This window comes from Melospiza melodia, chromosome 3, assembly GCF_035770615.1.
Source record: "Melospiza melodia melodia isolate bMelMel2 chromosome 3, bMelMel2.pri, whole genome shotgun sequence".
Lineage (NCBI taxonomy): Eukaryota > Metazoa > Chordata > Aves > Passeriformes > Passerellidae > Melospiza > Melospiza melodia.
Genome location: NC_086196.1, coordinates 125,999,334 through 126,024,679, shown reverse-complemented (window position 1 = coordinate 126,024,679; position 25,346 = coordinate 125,999,334). Strand labels below are relative to the sequence as shown.

At 38.9% G+C, this 25,346-nt stretch overlaps 1 protein-coding gene across 1 annotated transcript in view; it reads left to right on the top strand.

Annotated features, from left to right (window-relative positions):
* MDN1 (midasin AAA ATPase 1) overlaps positions 1–25,346 on the top strand; it is a 92,168-nt gene that overhangs the window by 23,381 nt on the left and 43,441 nt on the right. The window contains exons 17-48 of the mRNA XM_063153010.1: positions 1,174–1,277; positions 2,261–2,405; positions 3,064–3,160; positions 4,374–4,487; positions 5,118–5,265; positions 5,429–5,539; positions 6,355–6,506; positions 6,968–7,146; positions 7,542–7,750; positions 8,840–8,986; positions 9,716–9,857; positions 9,987–10,121; positions 10,200–10,338; positions 11,164–11,302; positions 11,382–11,512; positions 11,995–12,139; positions 13,247–13,376; positions 13,935–14,165; positions 14,894–15,091; positions 16,501–16,709; positions 17,237–17,359; positions 18,254–18,451; positions 18,540–18,647; positions 19,208–19,396; positions 20,191–20,280; positions 20,372–20,632; positions 20,774–21,044; positions 21,381–21,540; positions 21,841–21,957; positions 23,089–23,297; positions 23,840–23,985; positions 24,469–24,671. Coding sequence (XP_063009080.1) covers positions 1,174–1,277; positions 2,261–2,405; positions 3,064–3,160; positions 4,374–4,487; positions 5,118–5,265; positions 5,429–5,539; positions 6,355–6,506; positions 6,968–7,146; positions 7,542–7,750; positions 8,840–8,986; positions 9,716–9,857; positions 9,987–10,121; positions 10,200–10,338; positions 11,164–11,302; positions 11,382–11,512; positions 11,995–12,139; positions 13,247–13,376; positions 13,935–14,165; positions 14,894–15,091; positions 16,501–16,709; positions 17,237–17,359; positions 18,254–18,451; positions 18,540–18,647; positions 19,208–19,396; positions 20,191–20,280; positions 20,372–20,632; positions 20,774–21,044; positions 21,381–21,540; positions 21,841–21,957; positions 23,089–23,297; positions 23,840–23,985; positions 24,469–24,671 — 5,080 coding nt within the window. The remainder of the gene's footprint in view (positions 1–1,173; positions 1,278–2,260; positions 2,406–3,063; positions 3,161–4,373; positions 4,488–5,117; positions 5,266–5,428; positions 5,540–6,354; positions 6,507–6,967; positions 7,147–7,541; positions 7,751–8,839; positions 8,987–9,715; positions 9,858–9,986; positions 10,122–10,199; positions 10,339–11,163; positions 11,303–11,381; positions 11,513–11,994; positions 12,140–13,246; positions 13,377–13,934; positions 14,166–14,893; positions 15,092–16,500; positions 16,710–17,236; positions 17,360–18,253; positions 18,452–18,539; positions 18,648–19,207; positions 19,397–20,190; positions 20,281–20,371; positions 20,633–20,773; positions 21,045–21,380; positions 21,541–21,840; positions 21,958–23,088; positions 23,298–23,839; positions 23,986–24,468; positions 24,672–25,346) is intronic.

Genomic DNA, 25,346 nt, shown 5'->3' with positions numbered 1-25,346 from the left:
TATGTCTGAGAGTGTGGAGATTGTCTGCTTTGTGGTACCCTTGACTTGTGGTCTCCACTCAGTACTTGTTTGCTGTGCTGGGGAGCAGTCCTGCTCATTTGTGTGTCACTCTTCTATGTGAATGCATTCCCACTTTCAGCCCTGGAACCTGCCTGTGTCTCACAAATGTCCTTTTTAAAAAACAAAGCAAAACAACAATAACAGAACCAAACCCAAAGTAATAACTGTTTTAGGGTAGAAATTATTTTTAAGATCTTTCTTTTGCCTTGGTTCCTCTGTTAGTGATGCTGACTGGCCTAGTGCTTTATTTTGTTCCAGAGTGGTTTTATCTCCAAATAAGTTTTTCTTGTTTTATACTTCACAACCCATTTTGGGGCTGAGGCTTTGTTGATACTTTGCCTTGCTTGGAGTTGTTTCTGGTTCTAGACCAGCAGAACAAGTGAAATTGTATCTTTCTTTCCATTTGGGCTTAATAAAAGTAATTACAAACTTTATCTCCACTCTTCTTTTAACTGGTTCTTCTGAATATGCAGATATTAAAATAAGTGCCCCCAAATGTTTAAAAAAAAAATGTTTAAAAAATTCTTGCACTTATTGCAGGAATTGACAATCCTAAAATAAAGACAAGCTGAAATCTTGCAAAGTTTCTTAAAGAATTTTGATGTTGCATGTAGATCAGGTAGGGATTTTAACAAATAACTGAAATCAGTGCTATAGTAAATATTGTATCTGATAAGCAATAGTGTGTTAATTATTGATACTGAAGTGTTCATTATTACTCTGTTCCGTCATAAGGGTTAGAAATTTGGATTTTTTTTTTTGGCATGTCTCTTTCTGTCTTTGGAAATTAGACAGTGGTAACAGTCATGCTGGAACAATGTGCAATATAGGTATTTGTTCCTCATCTGGGAATGAATAGCAAATTATCTGAGCACTATTCACATATGGGCACAGTTAAATTTAAAAAACAAAAAACCACACATGCAGGAAACCAAGTCAACAAGATTAAATTATTTTTTTAATTTGTGGTTTGTCATCTGAAGGACTTAAATTTTTTTGTTGCTTGAGCTTTTGTATCTCTCTGCTTGAAACAACTTGATTAAAAAACAGTTGTGAAACATTTTTTGTGCTACGGTTCTGATGGTACAAACTTAAAATTTGTTCTTCTTGCAGGCTTACCACTGAAGGAAAGGTGGGAGGCATTTGGTCTTAAACTGAATCATGCTCATCAACAGATGAAAATGACAGAAAATGCCCTTCTCTTTGCATTTGTTGAGGTATTTAGACATGTGCATTTTGATGCTAGGAGGAATAAGGAGAAGTATTTAAAAGACTTTGCAATCAGTATTATATAAGTAGCTTCCTGGCAAGAATCTTGCTGTGAAGTAAAACGTGTGCCATGATAACTCCATGAAATCAAGCGTGCAGATTCAAGGAAGCAGTGGTGAGATGGGCAGTGCAGACTGGTTTGTGCTAGCACATTAATTCAGTGCTGTATAACAGGAATTAGGACTGGTATGACAAAAATATCAGTATGTCATATCTTCTTTTTAATTCTAGGAGATTAGAAAAAACTTCTTGATCAGTCTCCAGTAGGTCTTGCTTCTGGCTAGGGAATCCTGTGAAGGATTTAATATTAAGAATCTGTGCTGTTTATGTAGAAGTGATTTTTCCAAATGTTTCAAACCTGTAATATGTTTTGAAGACATTATGTGTGATTAGGAAAAACCATGAGATTTATTTATGCTTGTTTATTGTCACCCCAATAATCTGAATATATTCTCTCAAATTTCATGTAAAGTGTGTGAAATGCTGACCAGTCCTCTATAGAAAAATGTATTTGTGAGTAGTTGGAGAACCTCTGACTTAATATAGTGTTAATTAACAGGGTACAGATTCCTTAGGAGCATAATACTGCTTGTGTCTTTGGATTTCTTTGGATTAACTTTATTCTCATGTGGTACTGCACCTATGCACCACAGTGCTAGATTGCTCAAAAAAGGGATCTTAAATCTGTTGTATTTGAGCCAGTCTAACTGGTAACTGGTCCAATGATATGGTAACTGTGTGACTTCTGTGACTGGCAAAATGATTGCTGTTATTGAGGGAGAGCAGTAAAACTGCTATTCCTGTAAAAGGTCTGGAATTGCCATTTGTCTAATCGAGCCATAGATTGCACACCAAGTAATTCCAGTATCTGAATGCTTCAGTTGGCATTTCATTCCTGGCAACATGTTTAACAAATTGATCTTTCTTTTAGGGTACTCTGGCGCAAGCAGTAAAAAATGGAGAGTGGATTTTATTGGATGAGATTAACTTGGCTGCAGCAGAGACTTTGGAGTGCCTGAGTGGTTTATTGGAAGGATCATCTGGGTCACTGGTGTTACTGGACAGAGGAGACACAGGTACAATTTCTATGCTTGCTTATGCCTTATCTTGGTGCTCAGCTGAGTTCCCTATTCTATGTAGCTCAAAATAAGTTGAGATCATTTACCATTAAAATGAACGTGTGCACAAGAGAGCAATGTGCTCTTTGTAGATTTCATACTTCTTTGCAAGTGGTCTGTTCTCAACAGCAGTGTGAGCACTGCTGTGTAGAAAGTTAACTCCGTTTAGAGATGTAAAGATAGAAAACTGCAGTTGCTGAATGCTGCTCTCAGAAGCTACAGAGAGAGGCAAATGTTGTGTAAGCATCCCAGGCTTTATTTTCTTCTGGCTGAGGGAAGCACTGGCTATTGTTCTGAAAGAGGCAAAAGGAGTTCCAGGTTTAGGGCTGACATAATTTTTGAAGTGTTTTGTGTTGTTACAACATCTTGCTACACACAAAAAAGTCAGGGTTTTACTTGCCTGTGGCTGTTGTGAAGATGCAGGTACTTCTGATAAAATCACATGGGATTATTCTCTGAAAATTCTTGATGCTGGCATTTTTAAGGAAATGAAGGAAATGGAGGAAATGTAGTAGTGCAGCAATAGAAAATTGCTTTAGATCAAATACACCTTATTTAACATATAAATATCCTGTGTTTATCATGAACTTTGCCTTTTATTTCTGTTTTGCTTTAGAGCCTCTTGTCCGTCACCCTGATTTTCGCTTGTTTGCGTGCATGAATCCAGCTACAGATGTTGGAAAGAGAAATCTTCCTCTAGGAATAAGAAACAGGTAGGAAATAATGATTCTGGGACAAAATAGTCACTGTCTTTTTCAGAGTTTAATTAGTTTCAGGAGTTGCCCAGTGAAGAATGCTTTATCTGAAGCCTGAGGATGCAATTATGAACTCATTTACTACCTGTGAGAGATGTATAGTGAAGGTTTTTCATGAAATAGAGTCAGCAAAACACTTGGAAGTAGCTGAGCCATGAGCAAATGGTCTAGCAGTAGTGTAGAGTGTTGTCATTGGGAACAGGAAATGATTATTCCTCACATTGAAGCTGTCAGCACCTGGGAATGTTACTGCAGCATTCCCAGGTACTGCAGTATAATGCTAAAAGCATTATGTTCCTGATGGGAGAGAAAAAGACAGGTAAGTGCTTGGTGTCTGCTTAGCAGCCTTTCTCTTAACTTAGAAGTGTTGATGATCCTTGCAAAAAGCTGAATATCCAGTGTTGTTTACTCAAAAGGAAGGTGATTTGCATGGTGGCACCCAATATTTGATATGTGGTCTCAGCACATTTAAAATGTGGCAAGGCAATTGGAATTGAGACAAATCCATTCTTCAGTACCGTTACCTGTTCCTGTATGCACACATCTCCTCCTTGATGCAGTTTCACTCATGAGTGCCAAAAGTTGCATATGTAGTCCCTTTCCAGATTCATAAACACTGGGCAAGACTCTAGAGATGCACTAGCTATGTGTAACTAGTCATTTGTAGAAATTAGTGGCAAAGTAAAGTTTTATTGCTCTTGGCTCTCTTGCAGACCAGTGAAAGGAAAGAAAATTAGTGTAATACAGAAGAAAAGAGATTTCAGCATCAGCATAACTTACTAAGTTTAAATGAATTTATATTTCTATTTGTCAAAAATACCTACTACTATTTGTCAAAAATAGCTACTGCTGTGTCAGTACTTTGTTGTTTAGGCTGTAACATTTGAGTATCTATTGCAAATTGTTTAAATTTGTAATTTAAATCACACTGTTCACTATCAGTCTAAGATGTTAAACTAATTCAGATAAATTACTTGAAAATATTAGTAATACCTTATTTTTCAACTGCTCTGCTTCTTGAGTCTGTCTGTAGGTTGGACAGTATATAGGTCTGCAGCTTTAACTGTTAATTACAAATTTAAAATGTTATATGCCGTGGGATTTATAGACAACATTATTTTTCCATATGGTCAGGTATCTGAAGTGCTACAGATTGATTTGATTCTTGCAGGTTTACTGAACTTTATGTAGAAGAATTGAGAAATGAAGGAGACTTGCAAATTCTTATAATGGATTATCTGAGAAGCTTGAATGTGAGCAGAAATACAGTACAAGGAATTGTGAAGTAAGTTGACTGTAATCTTTTTAAATTCTTGACGAAATAAGTCACAAAAAAATAAGTATGTGGTGATAGTCTGTGGTTAGCCTGCTTTGGGAAATACTATAATGCTCTCCATGCAGCAGTTGGCATAACTGTAGGAAACAGAAGAATATAGACATCCATCTCTTTAATTCTGCAGGTTTCTGTATTTGTGGGAAGGAGATTTTAATTTTTTGAAACTCAGAATTGTTTTCTTGGTGGCACCAGTTATATAGCATTGTTGTTTCAGTCCTCTTTCATGTCTGGGAGACTACAATGGTTTGCTTCTGTAGATAATTCTGAAGAAAGTCTTTTGTGTTTGTCCAGAGTAACCTTCCTTTCCCCTAGTGTGAGGTGAACTATCTCATGTTTAGAATATCTGGAGTTTATAGTCACTCTCTGTGTATCAAACTCTGTCAGAAATACGGCTCTAAAAATACTCTGTTGCTGTGCTTCACTGACTGTACAGATGGCAGAGCTTGGCATGGCTTTCCCAACCTGGAGCTTTTGAGAAAAGTTAACAGTTGGGGATAAACTGAAGTGTTCATACTTGGGCTTTGATTGCTTGGAGCAGTGGCTGATCAGTAACAGCTCTATGTAACTGTATTTTTGCAGCTTCTATTTGTCTGTGAGAAAGGAAGCAGAAACCAAGCTGGTGGATGGAACTGGCCACAGACCTCACTACAGTCTCCGTACCCTGTGCAGGGCCCTGAGATTTGCAGCATCCAATCCCTGTGGCAGCATAGCACGCTCCCTGTATGAGGTGATTACCTGGGCTGGCATGTGCTCAGTGTGTATTCACTAAGAGGTTGTTTGGGTAAAGGATAATCTTCTCTAAGTTCAGTATTGAACAGAAATGGTTCTTTAATCTGTATGTTTTTTCCTTATTTTTCTTGTTTATCACTGAAAATAATTCTTCTTCTTAGGGCTTCTGTTTGAGTTTCCTGACACAGCTTGACAGAGGTTCTCACCCAGTGGTTCAAAAGCTGATATGCCGGCATATAGTCTCTGGCAACATCAAAAGCCTTCTCAAGCAGGTAAGCAACTAAGATTATGAAGAGCTGTCTAGTATTTAATGTAGAATTTATTTTGAGTTGTCTTCCCTTGATTTTCCTCTACATTTCATTCTTGCAGTGTGTTTTTCATTTTACAAAGTTAAGAAGTGGAAAAAATTAATGCCATTCTTTTCTAGTTTTTTACTTTGCTTGAATGTTGATGTGTTAGCTGGTTTTATTTATTAATTTGAAAAAATATGGAAGCCTGAATAACTGAAGCACTGTGGAGTGTGGACAGCTTAATGCAGTGGTTCCAACTGTAAAGCTTTCACAGACTTTGGACAAGCTTTTTCAGGCTTTGTATTTTTAGACTGAATGCAGAACATATGGATATGAAGAAGCATCTGTGCTTTGTCTCTTATGGGAAAGGAAGAATGTCAGTAGTGCTGGGAACCCAGCATGAGTTTGCATGGGGGATGGGGAAGCCAGTTAAGGAGATGGGTATTTGTTTCAAAATAAACCCTTTCATGCCGGAAAATGTGTATAAATATATAAAAAAGATAAAAGCAAAGCTCCTGCTTGTAAATGCCCTTCAAATTTCAGTGCTAAGACTCTTGAGACATTTTCATCTTCATGCCACTGGCAAGGATTTCTGCTTCATGACCCTGAAATAATCTGGTCAGGTTTTTCCTGTAATTTGCATTCTGTGGCAAGGGGACAGTGGTTACTGCAGGAGTGCTCAGGGATTAATTAAAAATTTCTTTAGAGAATATGTAGCAGTGGTGTGACAGTAGTTGTTTTCATTAGCAAATTGAAACCCATCTGTATAATCTGTTATTTCTGTCATGTCTCCTTAGCAAATACCAAAACCTAAAGGAGGGAGTTTCATACTTATAGAAGGGTACTGGATTTCAGCTGGGGACAAAGAACCTACAGTAGATGAGAGTTACGTGCTCACCCCTTCAGTTAAGCTTAATCTGAAGGACATTGTCAGGGTTGTTTCTGCAGGGTAAGTGTTTTAACTTCTTACTTTAAAAAAATAATGTAATTATGTTTGTTTAGGCCTTGAGTTGTTGGTGTCCCTCTAATCTTTATTGTTTGGATGAATAATGTCTATTTTCCTTCTACTTTACAGTTAACTTTTCATTATAGAGTGACTTGAAATTTATACATGTGTTTTTTGTTTCCTTAAACCATCTTACTGCCATACCTAGTTTTATTTAAATTCTGATCTAGAAATTTGCAGTTAGAATAACCTGCTTATTTCACACTGCCATGAAAAGCTTCATGGGTAGCTGTTAGCACTTGGGAGTAAAGATATTTTTATTTCCCTGTTAGTGTGTGTTCCTGGATACCCCAAATGAGTTAAGTGGTGGTGCTTTGGTAGTGTGATTTAACAATGTTGACATCTTGTGTGTGAGAAAGTCATGGCTCATGCTTCTAACCCACTATTTTGGTCATGGCTTTTAGGACTCATCCAGTACTGATTCAAGGAGAGACCTCTGTTGGTAAAACCAGTTTAATTCGCTGGTTAGCTGCTGCCACTGGGAATCATTGTGTAAGGATCAACAACCATGAGCATACTGATATCCAAGAATATATTGGCTGTTACACATCAGATGCCTCTGGAAAGCTGGTATTTAAGGAAGGTAAGTGAGCATGTTCCATATACTCCAAATTCCTGTCCCATTTCAGTGGCTGGGAGTTTTTTCCCCCCTTTTCTGATTAACTTGTCTGGTTTATTACAATAGAGAGATGACCTGTCATAAAGTTAGTTAGAGAGATGACCTGTCATAAAGTTAGCAGTTGCACTTTAATGATAATCACTTGTGTGAATTTCAATGAATTTTGGAAAGTCTCCTTATGCTTGTCCTATGGGACCTAAAGATGCTAAGCCAACAACAACTTAAACAGTACTGTTGCTTCCTTCTCTGGATTAGTGTTCATCCTGAATGAAATGGGTTGCTGAAAGTATTTGAGTGGATGCTTCTGTTAGATTTGCTTCATAAGATTTTTAACTAGGCATTTTTCTGTTCCCCCCAAGGCATTCTCATAGATGCAATGAGAAAGGGCTACTGGATTGTTCTAGATGAGTTGAATTTGGCTCCCACTGATGTTCTGGAGGCTCTCAACCGCTTGTTGGATGATAACAGGGAGCTGTTCATTACTGAGACCCAGGAGGTTGTCAAAGCTCACCCTCGCTTCATGCTCTTTGCCACTCAGAACCCTCCAGGTCTCTATGGTGGCAGAAAGGTCTGTATGATCTGTTCCTTTTGGGTAGCCAAGACTTCAGGGAGTTAATCTCTCTCACACATAGAGTGTGATGGGAAAATGTAATGATGTATAGCAGCATGAATTTAGAGAGAGAGAGAGAGTTGAGGTGGCTGTGGACTGTCAGTACAGCTGGGCTCTGTTTAGGTGAGTTACTTGTTTCATGGATACAGAATTTCTAATTAATTTTAGGTAGTTATGATTTAAGTGATTTAGTGAACCAAACTTCATGTATATTATACTTGAATCAGCATTTCTTGTCCAAGAGCACTGGGAAAGAGATTCTACTTGAGCTGTACAAGTCCATTTTGTACTGTTTCTTGTCTGGAATAGGTAATTTTCTTCATGGTGACTGGTATGGTGCTGTGCTTGGATTTGTGATCAAAACAGTGTTGATGGCACAGGGATGTCTTAATGATTGCTGGGCGAAGCTTGGACTGATTCAAGGCCTTTTGTGCTTCTCACACTGCCCCATGTACTTGTGGAGTAGGTGGGGGGGTGCATGAGGTGCTGTGAGGTGATACAGCTGGGACAGCTGACCCCAACTGCCCAAAGGGATGTTCCATGTCATATGGCACTGTGCTCAGCAGTCAAAACTGGGGGCAGGAGGAGGAGGAGGAGGAAGGGGAGTTCAGTGTTTGTTTCCCTAAGTAACACTGGTGTGTGATGAAGCCCTTTTTTCCTGGAGATGGCTGAATACCTGCCTATTGATGTGAAGTGATGAATGAATTGCTAATTTTGCTTTCCTTGCACATGCACCTTTTGCTTTACCTATAAAACTGTCTCAGCCTAAAAAGTTTTATCACTTTTACCCTTCCAATACTCCCATTGTAAGGAGAGTAAGCTTGTGGCTTTGTAATGCCTAGCTGCCTATGCTCTTAAAACACCCAGTCCGTTTGAAAGCTTTCTCATCATCCAATCTGTCTATTATGCTTTCTTTCAATGTTGATATGTGTGTGTGTTAATTTGTATGCTATGACACTATCCTTATTTCCTTTGGATGTGTAGGGGAATATCTATGAGCAATATCAAAGGAAAAAGTTCAAACACTGGTGTGGTCTCATATTTTAGGTTTTGTCCAGAGCCTTCAGAAATCGTTTTGTGGAGCTGCATTTTGATGAGCTGCCAAGTGCTGAACTGGAAACCATCCTGCACAAGCGATGCAGTTTGCCACCTTCTTACTGCAGCAAGCTTGTCAAAGTCATGTTAGACCTGCAAGTATGAGAGTATTTTTTTTTCTTTTAGTGTAAGAAATCCAAACATCAAAGTAACATGCACAAAGAAACAGAAATTCCTTCACGGGGGAGGTATTGTTAGCTGAAGTATATTTAAAATCCTAAATCACGGAGAGAACCCACCAAGGTACTAATTTTCAATGGTTAAGACTAAGGCTAGGAAAGGTGATGTCAGATTTGAAAGAAAGCTAGGAGCAAAAATACAACCCACCAAAAAAACAGACACCTTGGGATTTAATGTGTAGAATTATCCCTTGCTCTGGAGCCAAAGTACAGAATTGGATTTGTAGGGATCTTTGGGTCATGTGAAATTTGGTATTATTTTTAAGCAGCAATTTTGGATATGTTTAGATTCTCCTGTATTCAACAGACGTTTGACACTTAGTATGTAACTAAAACTACCTTGTATTTAAAAGCAATTATTGCAGCATAAGCTGGATTTAGTTTTATTCCAGGTAGCAACTAAGAATATTCTATTCTTAGTTGTTTTTTCTTAAAATTATCATTATCTAAATTATTTAGTTCCTAATGCTCATCAAATACCTGCCTAAAAGGAGTTAGTGTTTAGACATTGTGACTTTTCTGAACTTTTTTAGGTAGTTATTCATAGAATTTTCTTGTTGCAGTGTCACTGCAGAGAGGGGTGATTAGCTTTGCTAGAAGTATTTGGACAGGTTGATGAGAAGATAGCTCACATTTGTTCTTGTGGCAGTCTTACCGCAGAGGTTCCACGGTGTTTGCCGGGAAGCACGGCTTCATTACCCTGCGGGACCTGTTCCGCTGGGCTGAGAGGTACCGGCTGGCAGAGCAGCTGCAGAAGGAGTACGACTGGCTTCAGCACTTGGCAAATGATGGTGAGCTCTGCTGCCCCAGCTTTGTTAAGTGTCTGTAGAATTGCTTTCCAGTCCCCACTTCTGAAGTGGAAATTTTTGTTGCTGATTACCCAGGTAGTAATTGCTTTCTTCTCTTCCTCTGTTTTGTAGGTTTTATGCTTCTGGCAGGCAGAGTCAGGAAACAGGAGGAGGTGGATGTCATTCAAAATGTCATTGAAAAACACTTCAAGAAAAAAATATATCCTGAGTCTCTCTTCTCAGGGGAAAGTGTCAAAAAGCTGCTGGGTGAGTTTCCTCGAGGGGCCCCACTGGTAGATGATCTCTAGATGGACTGAAGCTGATGGATTGCTTTGTGTTGTGCAGCTAAGTCTTCCACATGGATGTCAGTGATGGACAGAGATTTCAGCCATGTTGTCTGGACTCAGGGGATGAGGAGACTTGCCATTTTGGTGGGACGAGCCCTGGAGTTTGGTGAACCAGTACTGCTGGTGGGAGACACTGGGTAATCTTGCTTTTTATGATGTTCTGTACCAGCTACTGAGCTGGAGACAAAAGCATTGCGTGGGCTTCAGTGCTACTTTCATCTGGGATCTTTTAATTTGAGCCTGTCTCATGGAAGACTTGCAGCTGCTGTTTTTCACAGTTCCTTTCTGGGGGGAAGCAGATGCATCTCATTTAACCTGTGTCTTTGGTGAGTTCATCTGCATTGTGTAACTACATAGAAGTTACATAAAAGTAGGAAAATGAATATATAATCTTGCTGCCACTTCTCCACATCATATACGGTAGTGGAGGTCATGGACGTAGATACTGTCTGCTCTTGTGTTGGTAATAAATTTGTAGAGTAAATTTTTATGGAATAGAAGGAAAGAAAAATGCAAGAAAAGAGAGAAGGAAAATTTATTTGGGTAGTAAATGAAAACTAGATGCTCAGCAGTTTATTCCATCAGACTTAGGCTTGGTCTAGACATGTAGCATTTCGAGTTCAGTGAAATGATAGGCTGGTAGTATCTGGAAGGGCAAGCTGAAATAAATTTGACTTTGAACATGCAGAAATCCATCAATACAGCTATTGATTTAAATTTAATTGATTTTAGTTTAATTTAATTTTAAAAGGTCTCTTGTGCAAATCAGCAACAGTTGTGCCAAAAATGGCTTCACTTTGCATACATTTCTTTCAGTGAAAGGGAGCAGAAGAAAATTTGTGTGCTGGGCCTTTGCCTCATAGCTCTTCAATGAAAGTATGAATCCTGTCCAGAGTGAGCTGATTGCTTGGTTTGCTTCTTTTTTTTAGTTCATCCTTTTAAATCAAATTACTTGGTTGCAGGTGTGGTAAAACCACGATTTGTCAGATCTTTGCAGCATTAGCAGATCAGAAGCTGTACTCAGTGAACTGCCACCTGCACATGGAGACATCAGACTTCCTGGGAGGGCTGCGACCGGTCCGGCAGAGGGCCAAGGAGCAGGTTTGTAATACCTTGGGTGGTGTCCCCATGGAAGTAAAAAGGAGCAGTTACCACTTCTCACTTTTTTTCCTTTTCTTAGGAGGAATCCGAAGGCTCTAGACTCTTTGAGTGGTGTGATGGTCCTCTTGTTTTAGCAATGAAGGAGGAGGGTTTTTTCCTCCTTGATGAGATTTCTTTAGCTGATGATTCTGTACTAGAGCGACTTAACAGGTATGTCTGAAATGGGGTAGTACTAAGCATCCTCAGTGTTCATTATCCAAACATGAGTGGGGTAAATCTGACTTCTTTTAGGCACTTTTGTTTCCTGGCTTAGGTGAGCTGCTCTCTCGCTGTAAAGGACAATGGTACAAATAAAACTTGAAAGTAAAATCTCTGGTTTACCATTTGCAGTATTAATGCTTTCAGCCTGCCAGAGAGCTTTTGAAATTATGAATATCTTGTCAAATCCCAAAAACAAAATCTGGTTTTCCCCCTCTTTTGTGTGTGTGTAAAGAAAACCCCCAGAACAACTAAAATATAAATTCAAATTCATTATCTATTTGCAGCAGTATCCCTCATTTTAGTCTTTTCTGTTACCCATTATATTGGGTAAAGGAAAGTTTATCCAGGCCAATTAATATGAGTTTCATTTTTTAGTGATCTTTTGAAGTGTGGAGCAAAATTTAAGCAATTTTTTTTTACCTTCTCTCTAGTGTTCTTGAAGCTGAAAAGACATTGGTACTTGCTGAAAAAGGTGGCCAAGATGATGAGGAGAATGAAGTAGAACTGTTAGTTGCAGGAAAGAAATTCCGGATCCTTGCGACCATGAACCCAGGAGGTGACTTTGGGAAAAAAGAGGTAAATGCCAAAACATCTGGAAGTACAGCATGCATCTTCTGGTCATTACTGACCATTAACTGGTTGGAGGTACAATGCAAAAATGCATCATGCCAATTCTGGCATCCAGTGCTTTCTAGTTGGCATCTGCTTCATCACTCTAAAGGAGGATTGGGGTGAATCTGTTTTCTGCCACTTCTGTGGGCTATCACTTTGGCATTATAAATGAATACTCAGCAAAATGTCAAAAGAAGCTTCAGGCCTCTAAATACTCGAGTTAGGCTTGATACATAGAATATTCAAGTACAGGAGCTGTGACTTGTGAAGCAAGTAAATCCATGTCTCTGGGGTAGTACAAAGTTGCATATCAGATTTTTCTCCTTAATGCTGTTCAGAAAGTGATGGCCATCTTGTGTTTCTTAGTGAATAATAAACATCGCATCCCAAAAGAGCTTTTTCATTAAATGAAAAAATTGTTTCTGAAGTTGAGAATTAAGTAATTTTAAACATGTTTAAAAAAACAAAACCTGTAAAACAAAAAAAACCTACAACTTTTAAGCAATGTTGGAAGCTAGGTTGATGAAAAAGGACCAGAAGCTCTTTTACTCAAAAGAAGATGGGTACTCCATTTACCACTCATTGAAGCCATGTGTTTAAGTAGGATTTATTTCTAGATTGCTTTTTTGCTACTAATTTTTGTTTGACAAATTCAGCCAAGGAAGAGAGGAATTAAAGAAACAAGCTGTAATTGAAGGCAAATTTCCATGTTGTGGTTTGCCTCTGTAAGCAAAGGGAGAATACAGAGCCATTGTTTGATACATGGTGTCCTGAAATGAAATGGAGCTTTGGTGATTGCAAACCACCTCAGTTTCTTCCCATATTCTTTTGAACTTTCTATATCACCCATTTCCTGCATTGATGCCACTACTAGAAGTCTTAAAAATCCTTCTTCTTTGAAAGATTTTCTTACAAAGTGTCTCTGTCAAAATTAGAAGGAAATATCTATCTTGTTCATTTTATTTATTGTTTACAATTACAGTGACTACAAGGCTGTTGTTAACTGACCTTTAGGGAAGATGTTGTAATGAATCTTTAATTTAATTGCTCTGTCACTCTGCTTGTTTGCAGCTTTCCCCTGCGCTGCGCAACAGATTTACAGAAATTTGGTGTCCGCAGAGCAATGGCCGTGAGGATTTGATACAGATTGTAAAACACAATCTTCATCCAGGATTGTCTCTGGGTGCAGTAAAGCACAAGGGTAGGTATTTCTGTGTGTTGATACTCAAATATTGCTCAGGAAGTAAGGAGTTTGGAGGCTGACAGCCTTTCCTCGGGATGTACGCCACTGTCACCCTTTTTCTGCTGCATTTCTCCCTGAGGACAGTATGCTATATTCTGGACTTTGTTCTTCCTTCTCTGTGTATGGAATGTGTTTAGCCAGAAGTAAATTCAAGGCTGTGTTTACTTCACCATCCAGGTAATTGAACTATCCCCAGCCCTTCAGTGTCTCAGCTTGGTTTTAATATAGAGTGTTGAAAGAACTGGCACTTCACTTTCTGCCAGCAGCTTCACTGTTAGTGTTAGTCATGTGATGCTGTCTTGTTACCTGAATTTAAAAGGAACTGTAACCAGAGCTCAGGCAGGAGCTTTCTCTTCTCTTATTCTGTTTCTAGGATAAAGAGTACCCATCTACATTGCTCATGCAGCTGTACCTGCCTTAAAGATGTTTTTAAAACCGTGTAGCAGATGGGACCAAAAAAAATGGTAACTCAAATTTATTTGGTGGTTTGTTTGTTTGTTTTTAATTTTTTTTTAGGGGCAGACATAGCAGAACTCATGATGGACTTTGTTGAATGGCTGACTAATCAAGAGTTTGGTCGCCAGTGTATTCTCAGTGTGAGAGACATCTTGGCCTGGGTTAATTTTATGAATGTCATGGCAGAGGATGAGTCAAGTTCTGCCAAGGGATGCAGCCACCGTAACATTTCCCCATGGATGTCTTTTATCCACGCTGCATGTTTGGTGTATATTGATGGATTAGGGTCAGGTAAGTCTTCAGTGCTCATTTGTTAGCAGAAAATATGAAACACTGTATTTGTATTAATATTTTTAGTCCAATGCAAACAAAATGCTTTGGGGCAGCATGGGACTCTTCCAGGAGACATTTTCACTTCCATTTGACAACCTTCTGTACATCATGTGCCTTTTCTGTGTTTCAGCAAGAGTTTAAGTAATAGAGCAAGCTGAAGTAAATTACAGGGATTAATAATATTACAAAGGCTAGCACGCATATTAAGAAAAACCTGTGGTTTTTATTGAGTTGATGTGGTTTTACTGAGCTGTCACAGTACCTGAGCACATATTATGCTCTCATGCTCTCCCCCACTGCACATGTCAGCATCTGTCTGTGCTGGCCTGTACTGTGCACATAGCTGAGAATGCATCTTTGTGTTTGGCTGCTGGCCCAGCTGATAAATAGTAGATAAGGGAGAGGAGGAAAAGTGGAAGACACAAGAAATGCCAGAAAAGAAAGCCTGGGGGGGGCCTATGGCAAGATATCAGGGTGATTGTGACAGTAGAAGAAAGGGGGTTGGAAATATGGTGTCCTTAGTTCTGGGCTCACAGAACCATCTGTCCATGGTAAATAGTACTGGAAGCACTGAAAACATTAAAATAAAATATAAACCTGCATGCACAGGAAGGGATGAGTTTCTTGTCATGACATGAATGTGCCTAGTTAATGTTTTGAAGCACACTTTACTTTCCTAATTACAGGTACAACATCCTGCTCAGCTGATACAGCTTTATTAGCTCGTGAGAAATGCCTGACATTCTTACATGAGAAAATGAGTCAATTCTTTGAGCTGACTGATTGTCAGAAGAATGAACTGAAGATTTATGACAGAACAAAGGAAAAAGAGTTTGTATGGATGGACAACTTTATGGGAATTCACCCGTTTTTTATTCCAAGAGGCAAGAGACTGTGGGAGTGGGTGGACATTTATTCTGTGATTTGTATTTTCAGTAGTTTTATTATTCACTAGATCTAAGTAGGATACCTGAACCATCATAGAACAATTTATTAGTTCTTAAGCTTTAGAAAAATCCCTTTTCTGCCTCCAAGTGTGTAGATTACAACTCAGTCACTTTTATTAAGACACATCTGTTCATTCTCTTTTTTCATTACTTCTTAATGGCCTAATTTTCATAGACTTTTCTGGTGTAACAAAGCTTTTTTAAAATTTTGAGTTGTGATTTTCTGTCACTTTTGCATGCTCAAAAGGCCTGTTAACTTCCACTAACTAAAGCTGCAGCTCGTCCTGGCCCATGTGCCAAGTGTGGAAAGCAGGACAAAGCTAAACAGAATGGAGGTTAATGCCATGCCTTGCTCTAGGCTCTCAAAGATTTGCTGCTATTTTGGCAAAATCATTAATTTTTGCATTTCAGTTCCTCATGGGACAAAAGAATGCAAATGGAACTAACAAAACACTGCTGCTTGCCCTTAAAATACCACAACAAGACTAAAAAGTGATGACTCTGAGCTTTCTAACTCAGCTGGTTATTTTTTAGCATATGGACCTGTGTGTTCCTAATGCTGTACTAATTGTTCACATTTGGACTTTCTGGCATTCATGGATTATGTTAGTCATGCATAAAATTGTGCAAAGTAAAGCTTTTTTGTAAATTGCTTAGCTCCCCTTTGCTGATTAGTTCACAAAAGGAATCTCTTTGGATCCCTTTCCTACTAAACAGGTATCAGTTTGTGTAGGATGCACTGGTGATCAATATCTTCTATACATGAGAAATGCTGTATTACACATTTGGGGCAGTGATGTCCAAGGAGCTGTACTGGCTGGAATTCAGCAGACAAGCTCTGTGCTCTCTCCCCACTGTATGCCATAATAACAATAAAGGAGAAGCAAAGTTTTAACTAAGGGGATGTTCCTTCACAGAAATGGCAGTGTGGGAGCATGACTGGATTGTATCCCTCAGTGTCAATTTTTCAAGAGCTGCTTCTGAGTTTTAGATTCACATGAATGAAATGCAAGAATACATCTATGTTTGTTCAGGGATAGATCTCTACTTTAAGTCATGAACCAGGAGATACTGAGGTTTCATGGCAAAATAAATCATATGTCTATGTGCTTTTTTGTAAAATTCACTTTAAATATGTGGAGATGGGCTGAGATGTGGCTGTGGATCAAACAAAATCTATGTGCCACGTCTCCAAGAATGACATACAAGCTGGATCTCCATTGCTTGCTGCGCTGAGATAAATTTACAGACAGAGTGAGCTCATTCAGAGGCATACTATCAGCACCTCCAGCATAAACATTCTTTATTGTTTAATTGTTTTCTGGTTTATCTTTCCTTTATTTTAGGCCCTGTTCTCCAGAGGAACAACATGACAGATTATGCTTTAAATGCTGGGACTACAGCAGTGAATGCACAGAGGCTGTTAAGAGCCCTACAGCTTAACAAACCTATTCTGTTGGAGGGCTCCCCAGGAGTGGGCAAGACCAGCCTGGTGGCTGCCCTGGCAAAAGCCTCAGGGAACTGTCTTGTTCGAATCAACCTGTCTGAGCAAACGGTAGAATAAAATATTACCTTCGTTACTTGGTGTTTATGGCAGGGTAGAAGCTTTGTGTAACTTTTAAAGTGCAGTTCTCTTTAACTTTGACACTGTGTCTGAAATGTCAGTTTTTCCTTCTTGGTCTCAGTGGTCTCAGAACTGAATGGGAGGGGGAAGGAGACAGAGCAGTAAGCTTCTGTGATTGAGTGCCAATTCCCAGATATTTCTGTTCTTTTCAGGTGAAGCCATGCTTTTCTTTGTCTACTGTGTTTTTCTTGGTTTCTGCAACATTACTCGAAACTAGCTTTAAGGCTTTTTAGCTTTTCTGTTGCAATTTAAACTTTTGTTGTTAAATATTGTACCTTATCACTGGGGTTCTATAATGAAAAAGCTTTCAGCATTTTTTCCAATTGTTGAAAATTATTAATTAGATCTAAAGTGTAGGTATTAAAAGGAAAGGGAGTTAAGTTGACAAATAATGTTTATGAACTTTTGTTAAATTTTGTAATTCTTCAATTTCCCCATTCTGTTCTTTTCTCCCAAAGGATGTGACAGACTTATTTGGGACAGACTTGCCTGTTGAAGGTGGGAAGGGAGGAGAATTTGCCTGGCGTGATGGACCACTCTTAGCAGCATTAAAGGCTGGACACTGGATTGTGTTAGATGAGGTAAGGTCAGGTTTGGGGACAAATAAAATGGAATGTTCTAGAAGAGCAAATTTGGTTGATTTGCCTTGTGGAATAAATACCTACGAGTGCTGATGACCTCCCTTCATGAAGGCAGGTGGTGACTAGACTGTTTTGAGACAAGAGAACAAGGATTGAATCCCAGCTTAAATGATTGCAGAAGACCAAGGATAGGTTTGATTTGCATTTGAAAGATTTTAGGGAAGAGTGTCAACAGAAGTTTTGGTACAACTGTTCTTTATGGATGCAATTTCACTGAAATAAAAGGTGTTTTTCTGGGACTAATATACTGTGTTGGTTATGGATTTAATTGAGATGGGGAAGAGTTCCATCTTGCCAGTATAAGCTTTCCTGCCACTGCAGGATTGTTCATGTGCCCTGTAGCAAGTGCTTTCAACCATGTGTGTGACAGATCTGCCTTCTTGGCAATATGCACTCTAATTACTGCAGAGTGCAAAATCTTCAGTTCCTTAGCCCCTTGTAAACCTCCTTTTTTCCCCCCTATTGAGAAGAATGTCACTTCCAACAACCACTAGAGACTGCCTGAATTTAAACAAACAAACAAATAAAATGCCCTGAGTGCCACAAATGTATGAACATAAATTTAGAAAAAAAGTCTTGAAAGTGCAGGTTTTACAATGGAGAATTGTTTTGTTATCACAGTGAAAAAAAACACAGTACAAATAACAAGTCAACATAAGGAAGTGTTAGTTGCTCCAGTATAATAACAGTGTAGCTGGTGGTAATAACTTGTGTTAGTTCTAGAACAGGAATGAAATGGAATTTTTCCTTCTATATATCCCAGACTATTAGACTAGAGATTATGCAAAAATGTTTTGTGCAGCTTTAATATTGTATCCTTCTTTCTTTCCTCAGTTGAATCTGGCTTCTCAGTCTGTGTTAGAGGGGCTTAATGCATGCTTTGACCACAGAGCTGAGATTTATGTTCCAGAACTGGGAATGAATTTTCATGTACAGCACAAGACGACAAAGATTTTTGGATGCCAGAATCCTTACAGACAAGGAGGTGGAAGGAAGGGTCTCCCCAAGTCCTTTCTTAATAGATTTACACAGGTAAGCTTATTTGTTTGGTTTCAACTACATCATGATCCTGTCTTGCAGGTTTCTGATAAAAACACTCTGAATTCTCTTGATTTTACAGGTGTATGTTGATCCACTGTCAGCAGAAGATATGAAATTCATTGGGAATACATTGTTTCCTGCTATTGATAAAACCATTATTGCTAAAATGGTTGCTTTCAATAACAAGGTAAACATATTTTAATTTCTTTTCTGTAGAAGTAGGCAGAATGCAGTAAGTAGAAAAAAATTAAGTGTAATGTTTTATTTCCAAGCATTTTTATAGAGAAGTGTGTGGGTAAAAAAAGAGGGATGGAAATATATGCAGAGGAAAGTAAAGAACACCACTAAATCTGATTTCTTGTACCATGACAATCAGATGCCTTGTTGATATTTGACGAGGCACTGTTTTTCACAGAAGATAAAACATTCATACACAGGAGAAAGTAATATTCTGTGACCTCAGGTAAAATCTCTTGTGTCAGCATCTTACTGCATATTCATTTAAGAGTGCAACAGTAAACTGCAAAATTAAGCTGTGTGTTAAGAGAAACAGTAAGAGACAAACTAAATCAAGCTTTAGTTCCTAGCATATCTTCAGCAAAGTAAATTCAGCCTGCTCTTTCAGTTGTCTTTGTCTTGTCAGCAGTGCCAAAGGCAGAAGTTCAATCAACATTAAAAAAATATTTGAAGACCAGCTTGGGGATGGAATAAATGATTATTTTTTTAATTACTACCAATTTTTTTCAGATTGAAAAAGAAGTAATGGCTGAAAAAAAGTGGGGACAGAAAGGAGGACCCTGGGAGTTCAACTTACGTGATCTTTTCCGCTGGTGCCAGCTTATGCTTGTTGACCAGTCACCGGGATGTTATGATCCAGGCCAGCATGTGTTTTTAGTATATGGAGAAAGAATGAGAACCAGAGAAGACAAAGAAAAGGTGAGCCATTGTTCTCCTTCCTTTCTCTTCAGATGCTCAGGATATATTTATAGAAATCCAAGTTTCAGTCTCCACTTTGAAGATTCCTTGCAATTCATTCATGGACACTTATCTCTTAAAATTAAAAATAGGTTTGTTTGGAGTTTTGGGGTTTGCTATAGATACCTTCTCCCCTTGCCATTTGAAATATCAATTTAATTAGTATAAAAGCAGATAGCTGATGTAAATAAAGGCAAGCAGAATAACAAAGGACTTAAATTAAAACATATCATACTCTTGTGTGATTCTGTATTAAATAATGTTTGCTGCCTACTTATCCCTCTCTTGATTAGAAATCCTGTGCTTTTTGTTTAATTTCACAGGATTTAAGTGGTATTAAACTGGAAAGTCAGATTGTGAAACTGAAGTTACTGGTTGTATGTGACTGGCTATTTCGTCATGGCTTTACTGTCCCCTGCCTGTAACATTGTCACATTTTTCTGTGTTACCAAAGAAAGAACTCATTTATGAAGTAAATTCTATCCCACTACTTTGTTAAAGAGAAACACTGCTTACAGTATTTCAAGTCTCAGGAAACTATGATTAATGAAATGGTTGCTGTGGGCATCTCACACTCACATTGCTTGCTGCACTTTGAGTTAAATGAGCTTGTAATTTACAGTGTTAAGTTACTGTCATACAGCTGTGGAGCTGAGAGGAGAAGATACTTGAGGTGTAAACCTTTAGAAGTGAATCTTTGGAACAGTGGATAACTTGAACTCATAAGTCTCTTTCTGCTGTTTTAACTGTTCTAGGTTATTTCTGTATACAGAGACATTTTTGGCCAGGAGGCCAGTGTGTATACAGGAACCAGGGAGTTTCACATCAATCCATATAATGTTCAGGTAAACTGTTGACAAGGGATTTTGTGATGGGATAGGGAAGGAAACAACTTGCACAGCTAAACTCCATTTGCCTGTCTGTTGTCCCTTTCAGATCGGTTATTCAGTTCTTTCTCGTGGCAACTATATTCCTCATTCTGGCAGAACTCTCTCACTCCTGCATCATTCACTGCAGTCCCTGGAGTCTGTAATGAAGTGTGTGCACATGAGCTGGATGGTGATCCTGGTGGGCCCAGCAGCTGTTGGCAAAACCAGTCTGGTGGAGCTGTTGGCCCATCTCACGGGCCATCGGCTGAAGATCATGGCGATGAACAGCGCAATGGATACAACTGAGCTCCTGGGTGGATTTGAGCAGGTAAATACTGGTTTGGTAATGTGGCAGAATTTCTCCTTCCTGCCTAATAGTGGCCAGTCTGCTGTGAGCTTACTGTTTGTAAATGGAGCCCTGGCAGCACGGTGTTCTGCATGAGCTGACTCTCTCCTGGCCTGTGTGCAGGTTGATATCAACAGGCCGTGGCAGCGCCTCTTGGCAAAGGTGGAGAGTGCTGTGAGCACCCTCGTACGGGACAGTCTGCTCCTGGCAGAGCTCTGTGCAGATGATGCTGAACTCGTGCTGCGTGCTTGGAGCAATTTCATCCTGAATTGCAAACCCAAATCTCTGGGGGAAGGAGGTGGAAGTGTTACAGCTGAATTAGTGAGCAAATTGGAGGGAATACTTGTACTTATCCAGCGACTAAACAACAAAATAAGTTCTTACACAAAGGCAGGTATGTATATTGGCTTTCCTTCTTGTTTCTTTTTTTTAATCATTGTGTAAAATAAGGCATCAATACTCATCAAATTTCATCTAATGAGGGAGAAGGGATGCATAAAAGTACCTGTTTAGGGAGTACAATCTCTTTTGTATTTCTTTGTGCTTGCAAACCTTTTCTGTTCACATGGCTTTTGCCTATGGGAAGCTTCTGAAGAGTCTCTGCTCTTATGTTCCCCTAAAAAGTAGGAAGAATATATGTTCATTAACAAAATAACTACTATTTTTCCTGAATGGTGCTGGAAGTTACTTCATTAATGTAAGTCTCAGTGTAAGATGTATTTCCTTTCAGAGTTTGCTCACCTGGTAGAAGAGTTCCGGCGTTTCAAGCTGCAGCAGGCCCAGGCTGCTGACTGCAACAGCCATGGCACTTTTGAGTGGGTAGATGGGATGTTGGTTCAGGCCCTGCAATCTGGAGACTGGCTCCTAATGGACAATGTTAATTTCTGCAAGTAAGAGATTTTAGTGGCTTTGTTTCAGTGAGCCCTTTGACTTCCCTGATTGACTTTGCCTCTTACTGAGTGGTTCACAGCTGAATGTTTTGCATTTGATGATACACAGAAGCAATAACTTAGATTTTCTGGAAGAGTATCTTCCTTCTCAGACAGCTTAGCACTTGACGGTTTTCCTTTTACCTTATAGAGTAATGGACTGTTTGGGTTTTGCATAAGGTTGGTACCATTTTGATTTCAGATCAGAAAGGGATCAAATTGGTACCTTTTAATGACCACATGAATTTGTTTTGAATGCAGCCCTTCTGTGCTGGACCGCTTGAACGCTTTGCTTGAGCCAGGAGGTGTTCTGACCATGAGTGAGAGAGGTGTCATAGATGGCACAATTCCTACCATAGCTCCTCATCCAAACTTCAGGTACTTATTTCTGCTTTCTGTTTCTCCTTTTTTTTTTCTCTTTATCAAATAGCAGGTTTAGCATAGAAATGTTATTAGTGAGCCAGTCTTCTGATATTTTGAATGCTGTTCAGCTTGCCAGGCACTGCAGTGACACTCTCTAGCAGGAAAGAAAACTGCACTGTGGTGAACATATAAAAGCTTAAGAGGCTTGCTTTATATCCCTGTCGCAACATGAACTATTGCACAAGAAAATGCACAGCAGTGTGCCTCTGCCTTGATTTTGCATTTCTAGTTTAGGACTCCAGCACTTCCCTGTTTCACTGTGATGAAATTGAGGATGCATTGAGGATGGTGAAGTCTTGAGATATGCTGGTTTTGAAAGCTGGTATATGGGCATAATAATTTTCTTCCCAGCTTTTTCCGTCCCATATATAAATTTGAGTTTCCTGCAGTGACAGGACTTAAAAAAAAACCAAAAAACCACCCAAATAGACAGTCTGTTCTCTCAGTTCTGAAGTAATCTCTGGGGAAGATGGAAGGAGAATGTAACAGGATTCTATATCGTTCCTACCTATTACAAATTCATGACAAGGATATTGGGACTGATACCCTCTGGTTCCTCTGACTTGGAAACATTCTTGACTTTTCAGAAACCTGTTTCCACTACATTGTATCTCAGAAGTACTTTTTCCTCCTTGCTTTTAAGAGGTGTCTATTGATAGTAATAACTACTTGAATGTTGAGTACTTTGGTTTTTAAATAGCACAGATTTATTTGAAGCTGTTGCTAAGACTTTTAAAAATCTTTATAGCTCGGAGGCACAGTCTAATTTTCCTTTGTAAGTGGGCAAATGGTAAAACAGACATAATTCAGATAATAAGTTAGAGGTCATGCAGAATATCTGTGTCTAATTGTAAAGTATAACTATTCATACAGATTTCTCATTTAAATTCAGTAGCTGTCCCTGGTTTCTAGATACCGTGTTCCCATTTTTATGAAGGTGAAGTTACTTTATGGAGAAGCAGATTTGGTAGTTCCAGAGTGATAGTTTAAGGACCTAAGTTACATCTTAAGAATTTAAGGCAGTTGAAATGGATGATTGTTGTAGTCTGCTTCCAACTTGAGTTATGCTTTTCTAATATCCAACAGGCTCTTCCTTTCTATGGATCCAGTTCATGGGGAAATATCCAGAGCCATGCGGAATCGTGGGATTGAAATTTACGTTCCTGGCGAGAATGATGGAAATGTATTGGACAGTCTGGATTTGAAATTACTCCTGCATGGTTTGGGTTTAGTTGGAGACAGTGTCTGTGATGCACTTCTGGCTGTGCATTCAGAAACCAAGGAAGCAATAGCAGGTAAAAAAAGTTTGTTCACTATTCTTTAGCAACATGGGCTCATTATGTATATCTGGATGAAGTCTTTAGTATTAAACCCTGGTTATTTTGTGGTGTTATGTGCTGATATAAGTAAGCACATAAAACTATAATCAGGTACTTTTGGATTGGTTTTTTTGCATTCCCAGGAAGTAGGCCCCAGTCATGGAAACGTGGTAACTACTGTGCTTTATAAGGCGACATCAGACACTGGCACATTGTCCCTTGCTATTGGGAAGCCAATGTATTCAAAGTGAAAATGAGCAAAATAGAGGGTTTGCACAAGTTGTATTTTGCAGCTGAGTTTCATTCAGCTCAGCTGTCTGATGTCTTCTTTTGAGCTAGTTGTCTGTTATTTACAGTCTTGTCAGATTTTCTTATCAACCTTGGGAAGAATGCATTCAGCTTTCAGGTCAATAGGATATACTTCTTTTGTATCATGATACCTGAAGTGGTGTTTGTCACATTAAAGGGCTGACAGTTGCTAAACATTTGTATCACTCTAATTGCTGTGTATCTTTCAGGTTCTGTGTCATCTTTGTCACCTTTGCTTCAGGCTGCTGTATTAATTGTGCAGCAAATACAGAGAGGCTTTGGATTAGCAAAGTCTTTTTACAGAGCCTGTTGGGAAGTTTATGGCCGCTCACAACAACTGCAGATTAACCAAAAGGTAAAAATCCTGTATTTGAAAGCTTTTCTTAGATCATCTAGATAGATGAAAAATGTAACTTCATGAGGCTAGTGTTTGAGATCCTCTGTTTCTTAAATGCCTGAGACAGAGACAGATGAAGATGGTGCTCTTGGAAAGATGAACCAAACAGTATCCTGTCTGGACTCTGAGGCTTGTAGTTAGTGACAGCTTCAGCTGAGACTTTGGGATATTCACTGGTGCATCTGTAGCCTGTAACACTGTGCACACTCATCTGTAGACACATTCACTTCCTCTCTGAAACTGCACAGTGTGTTATTTCACTTCTGGTAGGAATGTTTTGGTACTTTTATTGCGTACATTATATAGTGTTTGTAGAAGATTTGGTATCTAGTAATTTCATAATACATAGATGTAATTAAAGAGTTTCCTGAGGTTTGGTGCTTGAATACGTGCTACATGTTTGAATGTGACTCTAAACTGCTTTTTGGTTGTTTGTTGTAGCTTGTGTTAGAATTGGTTACAAGGCGTGCTTCCTCTCTGGCTTCCCCTGACACGTGGGGTGAGTCCTTGCTGGCAGTGGGATTGTGGCCAGACTCCCTGCCTTCAGGTCTGTTTGCAGCTGAGGACTCACTGCTTTCCACAGTCCAGAGTGATGGGCAGCTCCTGCTGTATTGTCTGCATAGACTAAACCTCAGAAACTGCAGGTAGGCAGGAAGCTTTTTTTTTTTGGTCTGGTAAAAGAGAAACAATATATGTGAACTATTCATGGCATGTCATTGTTTATTGCAAAATCCTGTCTTCATGATGTTTTGCAGATAGAGATTGTGATAGTGATACTCTGTGTTCCTGTTACCTTTACCTTGCATACAGCCACTGCAAATGAAAGTTCAATTATTTACTGCTTTATTCTTAAGTCTTCCAGATACATTCAAAATACTTGACTTTTTAATCTTCAATAAGTGCTTTTGACTCATTTTGAGAGTTGTTTAGCAGAAAATGTGAATGCAAACACTGGGTTTAGTAGGTAATAAGAGCCCCAAAATTTCTCCCTTCAGTTTCCTTCTAAGCTTTCAAAAACCTGAGCATTGAACTAGTTTAAAGTACACTAATGATTCTTTGGATTTCTGGTTTTCATGTAATTGATTGCTCATCAGTAATTTTAGGTCCACTAGCTTCAGGTAAAACCACAAATTTCCTTCTTCAGACAGAGCTGTCAGAAAGAAGCAGAGACCCCCATGCAGGGGGTATATAAAAGAATTTTCTAATGATTTCTTGTGCAATATAGCTGTTAGTTTCTACAACACTGGTGCAAAAACTTTGTTTCTGCTTTCTTTGCTTAATAACCTCCTCTGAACTATAGGTATACAGGTAGGTACTGT